Source organism: Erythrolamprus reginae, chromosome 3 (genome assembly GCF_031021105.1).
Source record: "Erythrolamprus reginae isolate rEryReg1 chromosome 3, rEryReg1.hap1, whole genome shotgun sequence".
NCBI classification, from domain to species: Eukaryota; Metazoa; Chordata; class Lepidosauria; order Squamata; family Dipsadidae; genus Erythrolamprus; species Erythrolamprus reginae.
This window is the reverse complement of record NC_091952.1, coordinates 153,506,162-153,518,186: the sequence shown is the minus strand read 5'-3', so window position 1 is coordinate 153,518,186 and position 12,025 is coordinate 153,506,162. Positions and strand designations below refer to the sequence as shown.

The 12,025-nt window shown below is 42.5% G+C and overlaps 1 protein-coding gene across 3 annotated transcripts in view; it reads right to left on the bottom strand.

The window, feature by feature from the left end:
* Positions 1-12,025, bottom strand: part of SLC12A7 (solute carrier family 12 member 7) — a 130,562-nt gene that overhangs the window by 37,935 nt on the left and 80,602 nt on the right. For all 3 annotated transcript variants that reach the window (XM_070747049.1, XM_070747050.1, XM_070747048.1), the window contains exons 11-14: positions 10,272-10,329; positions 9,806-9,980; positions 2,939-3,057; positions 1,461-1,559 (exon numbers count right to left, since the gene is read on the bottom strand). In XM_070747049.1, coding sequence (XP_070603150.1) covers positions 1,461-1,559; positions 2,939-3,057; positions 9,806-9,980; positions 10,272-10,329 — 451 coding nt within the window. The remainder of the gene's footprint in view (positions 1-1,460; positions 1,560-2,938; positions 3,058-9,805; positions 9,981-10,271; positions 10,330-12,025) is intronic.

Genomic DNA, 12,025 nt, shown 5'->3' with positions numbered 1-12,025 from the left:
AACATGGAAAACTGTAAAGTTTTAAAATTATTCCAAAGATGTACCATAAACCAAATTTCTTTTAGAAATGTTCTATCAGATACTGATTCTTTCTAATCTACAGTATGTTTTTCATAGTAAAAACAAAACTACAACATGAACTGGTTTGTTATATGTTTTAATTTGATTGTCACCTCCCAAGCCTTGCATGGTTTAGGATATATGCACTTCTCTCTATAATATTTGCCCACTTAGATAGCAGGTGGCTCACTCTGTGTCACTTGCTCCACTGTCATTTTTGGGTATTATGTAAGTGGGCCTTTTCAAATGCTGTTCTTGTTTTAAGGAACAGCATTCCCCCAAATGTCTAAGTGGAGGCCTCCCTTCTGCACAAAAAAAATTCACTAAATACTGGCTAATTCATCAGGCATTAGGTGCATAATAGTATATGTTCTTTCTAGGAAAAGAAGCTGTCTTTTGCTTGGTTACTACTGAATGAATCAGATTTCTAGTACTATATATTTCTATATATTATTATTGTTGTTGTTGTTATAAATTAGGGATGATGCTAATCTGTACCATTTGTATTAAAATCTAATTTTCAGTCAAAACTAGTTTCATTCATTGTGGTTTTATAACGCCAGTTGTATAAATTCATACATAAATGCTCTATACTAAATTTTCAGTGCAACCCACTATTAGATTATCAATTTACTAGAACAGTGATGGCGAACCTATGGCACGGGTGCCACAGGTGACACACGGAGCCATATCTGCTGGCACACGGGCCATTGCCCTAGTTCAGCTCCAACATGCATGTGCGTGCTGGCCAGCTGATTTTTGTCTCAGACGGAAGCTCTGGGAGGGCGTTTTTGGCTTCCAGAGAGCCTCCGGGGGAATGGGGTAAGGCATTTTTACTTTCCCCTGGCTCCAGGGAAGCCTTTGGAGCCTGGGGAGAGCAAAACACGAGCCCACTGGGCCCACCAGAAGTTGGGAAACAGGCCATTTTAGGCCTCCAGAGGGTGTCCGGGGAGCAGGGGAAGCTGTTTTCATCCTCCCCAGGTATTGAATTATGGGCATGGGCACTTGTGCATGCACCCAAAGAAAAAAAGGTTCACCATCACTGTACTAGAATATGCATTAGAAGTCTATAAATAAAAAAATATATAAAATTTAATTTTTAAGGAACATTTCTAAGTGAAATCTTTTTGTGTAAGTCTGTTTAAGCTCTAATTTGTGCATATACTTCCAATTCCTATATTCTGTTCAGTCAAAAATACTCTGTTCTTGCTATCTATTTCCCTTGCTGTCTACTGTATTTCCCTGCTTTCCTATGGAAATAATGGAAAATAACTCTTCTTTTATTTCTCATACATATTATATTCTCTTTTAGAGTGCTGAAATAAGCAAATAAACAAACATATTTTATAATTAAAAATATAAGTTATCTTAAAAAAACAATACATTTATAAATGGTGTACCAGTGATAATATTTGAAACGAGGTCTCCAGTTTGGTGTTCGGAGAAGAGTCTGAAGTGCACATGCCAAGTTCACAAACAGATAGCACATAAGAAAAAACCTAGGGAAAAATGTTTATAATTTAAATGAATAATACTTAATAATAATAATAATAATAACAACAACAACAACAACAACAACAAGAACAATAATTTAATAGATTTGTATGCCGCCCCTCTCCAAAGACTCGTGGCAGCTCACAACAACAATAATAACAATGTTACAATGGAACAAATCTAATATTAAAAACATCTTTAAAAAAAGCACTATTGAGTGAATGGCACTATTCACTCAAGACATGACAACAGATAGCCCAGTAAAAGAAAAAGAAGAGGACAAGGCTACAGATAGAAATTGCAAACTTCAAAGATTTATTTATTTATTTATTACAAAAAACAATGCATAGTTTCTGCACAAAGTGTTGTCCAGGTCACATTTCATAATCATACACAGTTTTTCTAGTACAAAATCAGTTTCATTATTATCTCTCCATTTCAGTTCCAACTCATAATATTATCCATACATATTTCTTTCTCTTGACTTATTTTCTTTTTATTACATACATAATTTACCAATTGCCCAATTCTGTGGCGAAAGTCTAAACAGACATACACAACTTTGTCATGTCACCTTAAAGAAGGGATTTTCTCCTCCTTTACGGCCACTGTAAACAGGAAATTTACATTTCTTGGTATAGCCTCTCTATTGTGAGGTTACAAACATGCTGCCAACTCATGCCACACAAAACGACTGAAAATGTACACAATAAAGTGCCTGGTAGTGCTACCATCCAGATTCAAAGGGCAAAAAGTGACCAAGTGATTTGTGAGCATTAAACATCTCTCTTTCTTTCATATAAGCACTTCTCCAAACAACTTTTAATGACATATTATAAGTGGACTGAGTGCTTGGTCAGTAGCCCCAGACCAAGTACAAGGTGCAGTTTTTCTTACTTTCTCAGAGCACTCTCAAATCATCACCAGTTTGTTACAAATGCAGGTAAGAAATTGGGTTAAATTTTCACGAGAAATTCTTAATCCATCTTTCATCTTTTTCTTTTTCCCAATCTGCCTACCCAATTGTTACTGATATTTTTAATAAAAAAATTATTTATTATCTATCTTTTTGATGTAAATAAACATCACACTATCTCTTGCATCTATTATTTCAGTTATCTTCTTTTTATGTAAGAATGACTCCTTAAAATATTTTATTTTGTCTAGTATTCTTCAGTTTTAGCTTTTGGTTTTATTAAAGCAACTCTATTCCTTTTAAAGTTGTTATATTAATTTTGTCTTTTTGATATTGTCCTCTGGGACTCCTTATAACTTGATACCCAACTTTGCCGGAATGCTTCCTAAAAATAAGACTGTAATTTTTTTTATTATTTTAAGATAAACTGCAAGACAAATATGTTAAAATCAACAAAGGCATACGTACATGGAGAGTATTGGAGCCACGCTATCCAGAGATGCAATGAGAATTCCAATCTCACAAATAAATGCAGTGAGGAGCAAAGCCCATGTAGGTTCTCCATTTGCTTTTCCATGACCAAACACCTTAAAAAAACATAACTGTGTTTACTGAAGATACAATATACTCAGTTCAAATATAAGTATCAACTACAGTAGGTTATCTTCTATAATTTTTAAAAGTCACAAATCTGAAGCAGCTTAGTCCAAAACTAAAAACATATTTTTCCCACCATAAGAAGCATTCCCCACCACCACCACCAAAAGTAGGTGGAAATGTTGAGTGTCTTATGGAGTGAGTATTGCGTCCTTTGGTGAATAGCAGCCGGGCCACGGTGGCAGGGTCCTTTTACAGTGCTGAATCTCGCCTCTTCCGTCTTTGTCATTGCCCACCTCTTCTGTCTCTCTACCGCAATGCTGGAGTCAATAGGCAGAGCGGGCACATGAGATGACACCTATCTGTGATCCTCTCAAGCTCTGCCTGATATTTTTTTTCTTGTTTCCTCCTCAACGAAGCAGTGGAAGTGATGTGCCGGTGCCTGGAGGCTGTTGGGGCCTGGATGGGTGTCAACAAACTCAAACTCAACCCAGACAAGACGGAGTGGCTGTGGGTTTTGCCTCCCAAGGACAATTCTATCTGTCCGTCCATTACCCTGGGGGGGGAATTATTGACCCCCTCAGAGAGGGTCCGCAACTTTGGCGTCCTCCTTGATCCACAGCTCACATTAGAAAAACACCTTTCAGCTGTGGCGAGGGGGGCGTTTGCCCAGGTTCGCCTGGTGCGCCAGTTGCGGCCCTATTTGGACCAGGAGTCATTGCTCACAGTCACTCATGCCCTCATCACCTCGAGGCTCGACTACTGTAACGCTCTCTACATGGGGCTACCTTTGAAAAGTGTTCGGAAACTTCAGATCATGCAGAATGCAGCTGCGAGAGCAATTATGGGCTTCTCCAAGTGTATGCCCATATCACTCCAACAGTCCGCAGTCTGCATTGGCTGCCGATCAGTTTCCGGTCAGAATTCAAAGTGTTGGTTATGACCTATAAAGCCCTTCATGGCACCGGACCAGAATATCTTCGGGACCGCCTCCTGCCGCACGAATCCCAGCGACCGGTTAGGTCCCACAGAGTTGGCCTTCTCCGGGTCCCGTCGACTAAACAATGTCGTCTGGTGGGACCCAGGGGAAGAGCCTTCTCTGTGGGGGCCCCGACCCTCTGGAACCAGCTCCCCCCTGAGATTAGGATTGCCCCCACCCTCCCTGCCTTTCGTAAACTCCTTAAGACCCACCTTTGCCGTCAGGCATGGGGGAACTAAAACACCTCCCCCTTGCCCATGTTGTTTTGTTGATTGATTGACTGTGTGCCTGTTTTTTATATATACTGTTTTTATGAGATTATTAATTTAAATTGTAACTAGATGGGTGGGCATTGGATTTGGTATTATGTACTGTACTGTTTTTTATTATTGTTGTGAGCCGCCCCGAGTTTGCGGAGAGGGGCGGCATATAAATCCAATAAACCTAAACCTAAAACTTAAACCTAAACTGTTGTGGTTAGCTCTGGCCCAGCTCCTGCCCCAAGGACTGTGGATGTGGGGGAGACATCCACATGCTGCAGGCCTGTTTTGACCCCGGTGGAATCTGCTGATGAAGGCTCCTCTGACCAAGAAGACATGAGTGACAGGGAGGAGGAGAGCGTGGCAGACAGCTCAGAAGGAGATCAATTATCTAGCTCCTCCTTGGATTCAGAACAAGAGTTAATGATACAGCCACGCATGCGGAGAGCGATGCATAGGTAACAACGACTGAGAGATTATTATCAAAGAAAATGAGGCCACCTGTGGTTGGGTGGGGCTGTGGTAATTAGTAAGGCTGCTATAAATAGCAGCCTGTGGGTTTGGCCATTGTGCAGGATTATCTGATCGTTGTGTTTCGTGACTGCTTTACTGACTTTGACTTTTTGTGTGCTGATTTCCCCCCGCTTTGAAACTAAAGCAGAGCAAAGTGTGTTTCACTTTGTGAAAAAAGAAGGACTGAATTGCCTCACAGCTGCAAGCTAAGTATCACAGAACTGATAAGGGACTTGTAGAAATTACCAGTTTGGTTGGAGAGGAGTGCTCTTTGATATACCAAAAGAGGGCTTAGTTTAAGTGAATTTTCATTATAAAGAACATTGTTTTGAATTTTCAAACGTGTGTGTCTGAAATATGTACCTGTGAATTGTTGGGAGGAGTCTACCAGAGAGCCCGACAGAACATAAACCTAGGTGCGTCTATCAGGTACATTCAAAATACAGCGTGCAGGTGCTAAAAATACAGTATACATTCCAAGCCTAGATTGGCATACCACCTTTGGAATACAGGTAGATTTAAAATGGCAATAGAGACTCAAATTTATATTACTAAATGATGGCTATTCTGGTCACCCCAGCTGCCATTTTTAACCTACTCCCATGATCCACTCCCTGCCAGGTTCCCACAATCAAGTCAGCAAAGAAGCCAGCAAAAAAATTGAAAATCCTAGGTAGTTCACAAGCAGGTAGATATGTGGCTGCTTCCAGAGGGATGCACAAAGGGGCAAGGGAAGCACAGTGAGACTCAGGAGAGAGAACATACATGTGTGCAAGAGAGGCACACTAACTGTGGGGGAAGATGTTCAAAAGGATAGCATGGAAAAGGTATGCAGATGTGTGTGAAGGAGGTGTGGCAAGGCTCAGAGTTGAAAGGGAGGTGCAAGGAAGCTCAGGGAAGAGGCACAAATGGCTACAAAAAGCGAGTGCTAAAATATGCAGGTAGTAAAGAAAATGCGGCAGAGAGATAGAACTTTTTATGGTAAGCGAGTGGCATGGCAGTATGAGAGGGAGGATTCAATTGCGGCGAGAGGGACAGGTAGTGCCTCTGTGGTCATTTGCAAGGAACCCCTGCTCTGTTGCAACATTTGTAATTTTGGGACTATGTTGTAAATACTTCGGAGGGTGTTATTTTATGACTTTGAACGGTCATTAAGTGAACTGTTGTAATTCAAGGGTTATCTGTATTATTATCACAAAATATTTTGAATATTTAAAGTAATTTGATTGACTTGGTTAGTATATTAAGTCAGTTCTTCAGTAGTCCAGGTATTTTTAAACTTGGTGATACTGTATATCTCTAAGGCTAAGGTTCTCTGGGTCAATTTCCCAATGAATAACCAAATGAAAGTGCTGTGGTTGATGGATGATGTTGACTTCACAGAATCCATTTCCCACTTCCTTTGTGGATTTGTCTGGGCAAAACTGTAGGAATTTGGGGCTGTGCTCCCACTCAAAGCAGGAAAATTGTCGACATGGCTCTATGTTTTCCAAACAACTATAACTTCTCTTTGGGGGTCTGACATTCCATACATTAATAATTCTTGCAATAGTCCATTATTAAAGAACACATGAATCACCAGAGGTATAAATACTGAATAAAACTAGGCTCAGCATGTGTAAAGGAGACACATGTATGGCCCTAACGAATTAGGGCTCCAAGATTTGGGCTACATTCATATTCTTCCCCAGCTAAGAATGTAGCAAACACATTGCCTGTTCGAACTTATTTTAATCAATAACTGACTACTAATAACTGTCTTAGTAGAGATCACAAACACACAAATCTAAAAGCAATCTTTTCTTGCAAAAGCCCAACCATTAATTAATCATTATCAGCTGGCATAAGTTCAGAAAGTCTTAAATCATATAATAGCAATTAGTCTTTGATAGCTCATGAAGTTTGGCAAAATGCCCAGAAGTTGTCCTCAATAAACAAACCAAAGCAGATAAGCAAAGCAGAGATTTTCCAGACACAAAGCACAAGATGAACAAACAAATTTCAAATGTTGTTTCCTGCAGAGGTTCAGCGGCCTATGCTTTCCTTAAGTAGACTAGAGCAGCGTTTCCCAACTGGCTCCTGCTCGATGCCGCGGTTTTCGGCGCTCTCCTGCTGGGCCCCAAAGAAGGAAGGCAGGAAGAAGGAGAGCTTCATTCGTCGCGCCTTTTTCTCGCCTTCCTTCTTTGTGGCCCAGCAGGAGAGCGCCAGAAACCGCGGCATCAGGCAGGAGCCGAGGGACAGCTGCGAGTGGGAGCCCCAGATCGGAGGCACCGGCAGCGCCCCGCCCAGCTAGAGCTTCTCTGGCGTCGGCGGCAAGTGTCCTTTGGGGCCCGGCGGGAGGGCACTGGCAGTGGGAGGGGGGGTGGCTGCAGCGGCCGCAGGCAGTTGTGGGGAGATGGCGGCGGCGAGAGGGAGCTCCAGGCGGCGGCGAGAGGGAGCTCTCTCTCTCTCTCTCTCTCTCTCTCAGCTGACTGCAAGCGGGAGCCCTGACGGTGGCGATTGGACGTGCTGCTGGACGCCGTACGTGCTAGCGCTGCGGGCCTGGCATATACGGCGTCCAGCAGCACGTCCAGCTGCCGCCGTCAGGACTCCCGCTTGCAGTCAGCTGAGAGAGAGAGAGAGAGAAAGAAAGAAAGAGATACATATAAGAGAGGCAGAGAGAGAGAGAGAGAAAGAGAGACATAGCAAGAGAGGCAGAGAAAGAGAGACAAAGCGAGAAAGAGAGACAGCAAGAGAGGCAGAGAAAGAGAGACAGAGTGAGAAAGAGAGACATAGCAAGAGAGGCAGAGAGAGAGAAAAAGAGAGACATAGCAAGAGAAAAAGAGAGACTTAGCAAGAGAGGCAGAGAGAGAGAGAAAGAGAAAGAAAGAGAGACATAGAAAGAGACAGAGAGAGAGAAAGAGAGAGAAAGAAAGAAAGAGAGATAGCAAGAGAGGCAAAGAGAAAGAAAGAGACATATAGCAAGAGACAGTGAAAGAGAGAGAGAGAGCAAGAAAGAGAAAAAAGCAAGAAAGAGATAGCAAGAGAGACACAGAGAGAGAGAGAGAGCAAGGGAGAGAGAAAGACATGGAGGAAGGGAAGGAGGGAGAGAGAAAGAGAGCAAAAAAGAGAGGAAGAAAGAAAGAAAGATGGAGAGAGAGAAAGAAGGGAAGGAAGGAAAAGAGAGAAAGAGGGAGAAATAGAGCGAAAAGGAGGAAGAGAGAGGTTTTTTGTCCAAACTTTTCTTTAGCCCGCCCCCCCGCCCCCCCTTTCAATGTTCCCCAGGATTTTGAAAATATGAATAATGTGCCGCGGCTCAAAAAAGGTTGGGAAACACTGGACTAGAGGAGTGGCCAATTGGCTCCAAATCCTACTCCCAAGGAGACCTTCCCTGAAGTAACCACTCCTGCCTTTTGGCAGCTCCATGTGCCCTTGAATTAAGAAGAGGAGAAGCCTCTTCTTCTTCATCACTGCTATGAGGTGCTGGAGGTTCCGAAGGCCCTGGCTGAACCTCTGTCTCTGGCACCAAGTCCTAGCCAGCCTCCTCAGTGTCTAACTTGTGTAGCAGCTGCACAGGCTGCTGATACATCACCAAGTTGATCTCTTCTTGAATGGGATTTGCCATCAGCTGCATGGGCTGCTGGCAGGCCACAACAATTTATTACATTAGCCAAAGAGATGCTAAAAACCAATTTTCACTGAAGTTGTCCAGATTTTTGTGGTTCAAATCTAATAAAGATATAATAAATGTCAAACTACGTTTACATCTACTTACAATAACCTCTATTATACTGAACATAGTCAATAAACTGCAGGAACAGCTCAGTCCTGTAGCTCAATCTGATAACTGCAATTTTACAATGGGTAGTCAGTAATTCACTTTCACTAAATTTGATCCCTGTATCATGAGCATGAAAATTTCCCTTTGGTGTCTTTTCCTACAAGTATAAAAACAGATAATATGACTCATTTTAATGACACATACTTGATTTGCCTCTCCCCCTACCCTTTTCTAATTTTATCATCTTCTTCACTGGAATAACAACTCCTGTGTGGTTGTAGCTAGCATAGATTGTGACCTATACAATATATATACATCGCCATACTGATGGTGGTATGATGAAAATAATACCCTTTGCAACAGGCAAACATGACAGCAGCAACTGTTTGTGCAGTTATAGTTAGCAAGCAGCAGCAACAGACTTATTGTTACTGTCCCCTGCTTTATTTAGCCCAGCTGAATTGCTCTGTAAGCCACATCAGGTGAAATGAGGTCAAATCGGTACGGAAGGATTGCTGCTATGAACAGGCAGCCATCAGTTAATTCTTTAGCGCAATCTATGTAAGTAATATATATCTTCTGCTTCCTAGTCCAATCTCTTCTCCACCCACTTAATCTAAAGGAGTTCAGTTGTGCTTCTCAGCAGCAAGAAGTGACACGATCAATGGCCTGCTTAATGGAGTAGCCGCAATATGCTCCATTTGAAATTCCAATTCATACAGGAGAAAAGAAATGTGACATTCTTTAGAATATAAAAATTAAGCAAAGCCAAATTGAACAGGATGCTCTGCTTCCCAAGGAAGAGGTAGACCATGAAAAGATATATATACATAATTAATTTCTAATTTCATCAGAAGCATAAAGTTTCTTGACTGATGTAGGATTTAAATTAGGGGTAGAGGGGAGGGAGAAAGGTAGGATGGAAATCCATGATTTTCTTGTAACCATAGGCTATTATAGCTCTCTTCTTTTGATAACATGTGATCCAGTAATCTCACCCTGATATCATGCTGTCAGGCCTTCTCTTGCATCATAAGGCTTGAATGTCCTTTTCTCTTACAGGCTATGACTGCCTTAGAAACCTCTCAATAAATCTAGTTACCACCATCCGCACAAGTGGAGCAAAACTACAACTAAACAAATGAATAAAATGCTCACTAAATAGATTCCTTTTACAGCAAAGATAGAAAAAACAGTAAAATAAAAAAATAAACCCAGAAATTCACCTGAAGAAATGGAACAATGCCATCTCTTGCAATTGCCTGCAGTAGCCGGGGGGCACCAGTGAGACTCTGAAGACCAGCACCACATGTGGAAAAGAATGAACCAATTACAATAACCCATGGAGAGGGCCATGCCAACGTACCAATCACTAGGTTTCCATTAACTGCTTGTCCAAATCTTGTGGGAAAGAACACATGCAACATTAAACAAACAAGGAGAGCTAAATAAATTGTACACACAAAATTGCTAACACAATTTTAAAAAACTCCTTTCAGAAAAATATAGAGGTGTGGGCACATTTCTTATGATGAACAAAAATGCCTTTGTGGAAGGACATCTATTTCTCTTCCATAAAAAGCTGCTGTTGAGTTCTCTAGCATTTTACTTTTTCATTCCACGCATTCATTCAGTTAAAATATTATATCTTAATTTTAAAAACATAGATTTTAAAGAGGTCTTTCTACATACTTGTCTCTCAAAACCACGCCTTCAATGCAGGCTCCAAAAAGAATTATACAGGTAAGATCTATAATATTTGGCTCAAGGAACTTTAAAACAAACAAAATTGGAAGAAGTGCTCTTTAATACTCTATATACACCAGGATTATAAGAACATTTTGAAGAAAAGAATATTGTGTTGAGAAAGAGTTGGATATCTAATTAATACTACCACAGAAATTATCACATTTGTATTTTACTAACTATTGTTTTCACACATACATAAAATAAAATGTGCAAGAAAAGCCCTTTTTCACATTACATTTCAAAACTGTATTATTTGTCATGTTGTAATATAGGTATTTTTTGTTATAATCTCACAATATACCGTACATTAAATCCTTCTAGTATAGATCTAGTAGCTATTTAATGTAACTTTTTATCAGTATTATCTTACATTTTAATAATGAGACAAAGTATGTATGCCAAATAATATCTTTATTCATTCCTATCTACAAGGAGATAAATGATTTAACCTCATAGTCTGGAGTCCTCGTAGAGGAGCGGCATACAAATCTAATAAATTATTATAAATTATTATTATTATTTAACTCTAATTTTAATTTTTTACATAAATAAAAATTTAAAACTTAACTGAAACATTTAGAATTCTGCAAAAACTAGAATTTGCTGTAATATACAATATTAATTACCGTATTTTCCAGCGTATAAGACGACTTTTTAACCCCTGAAAATCTTTTCCAAAGTGGGGGGTCGTCTTATAGGCCGGATACTGCGCCCATTCCACAGCCGCGGGAGGGAGGAGGCCGGGAGCGGGATTGAGGGGGGGGAGCGGACCCGCGCTCACTTTCGGTTCCGGGGACTGCGGGTGGCTATGGCGCCGAAAGGAAAAAGCGCTGCTGTTGCTGCTGTCGCTGCCGCCTGAGGCGGCGGCACTCGAATCTGGCGTGGTGGAAAATCTGGAGGCAGGCAAAGATTTTCCACCACGCCAGATTCGAGTGCCGCCGCCTCAGGCGGCAGCGACAGCAGCAACAGCAGCGCGTTGATGAAGCCGGCGAGGGAGCTCCGGAATCGGTTGGCGCTCGCCCGACGCCTTGTTTTTTTATTTCCCCCTTTGGTTTCTCTTCACAGGCGGGAGTTTGGGAGGCAAGGGAGCGCTCGAGGAGACAGCGTCTTGCGGCATCGCTCAGCAACTTCTTTTTCCTTTCGGCGCCATAGCCATCCGCAGTCCACGGAGCCGAAAGTGAGCGCGGGTCCGCTCCGCCCGCCCGGTTTGCAAGCGGCGGAGATCCCGGGCTGCTTGGCCGAGCGGGGCTTCCATTCAGGACGGGGGCAGGAGGGAGGGAGGGAAGGGAAACGCAGCCCTTTGCCTCAACCCGCCGGCTCCGGGGACTGCGGGTGGCTATGGCGCCGAAAGGAAAAAGAAGTTGCTGAGCGTCCCTTCGTCGTAGACCCGACGGGAGGCGATGCCGCAAGACGCTGTCTCCTCGAGCGCTCCCTTGCCTCCCGAACTCCCGCCTGTGAAGAGAAACCAAAGGGGGAAATAAAAAAACAAGGCGTCGGGCGAGCGCCAACCACTCCCGGCGGCAGGAACTGCGGGGGGTAGCCGGCGTAACGAGCCCTTGCCGCAGCTATCCGCCGCTTCTTTCTTCTCCGCCTTGCCTCCGCTACTCCCGCCGCCACCTTTGCCTCTTGCCCGGCGGGGAGAGCAAAGGCGGCGGCGGGAGTAGCGGAGGCGAGGCGGAGAAGAAAGAAGCGGCGGA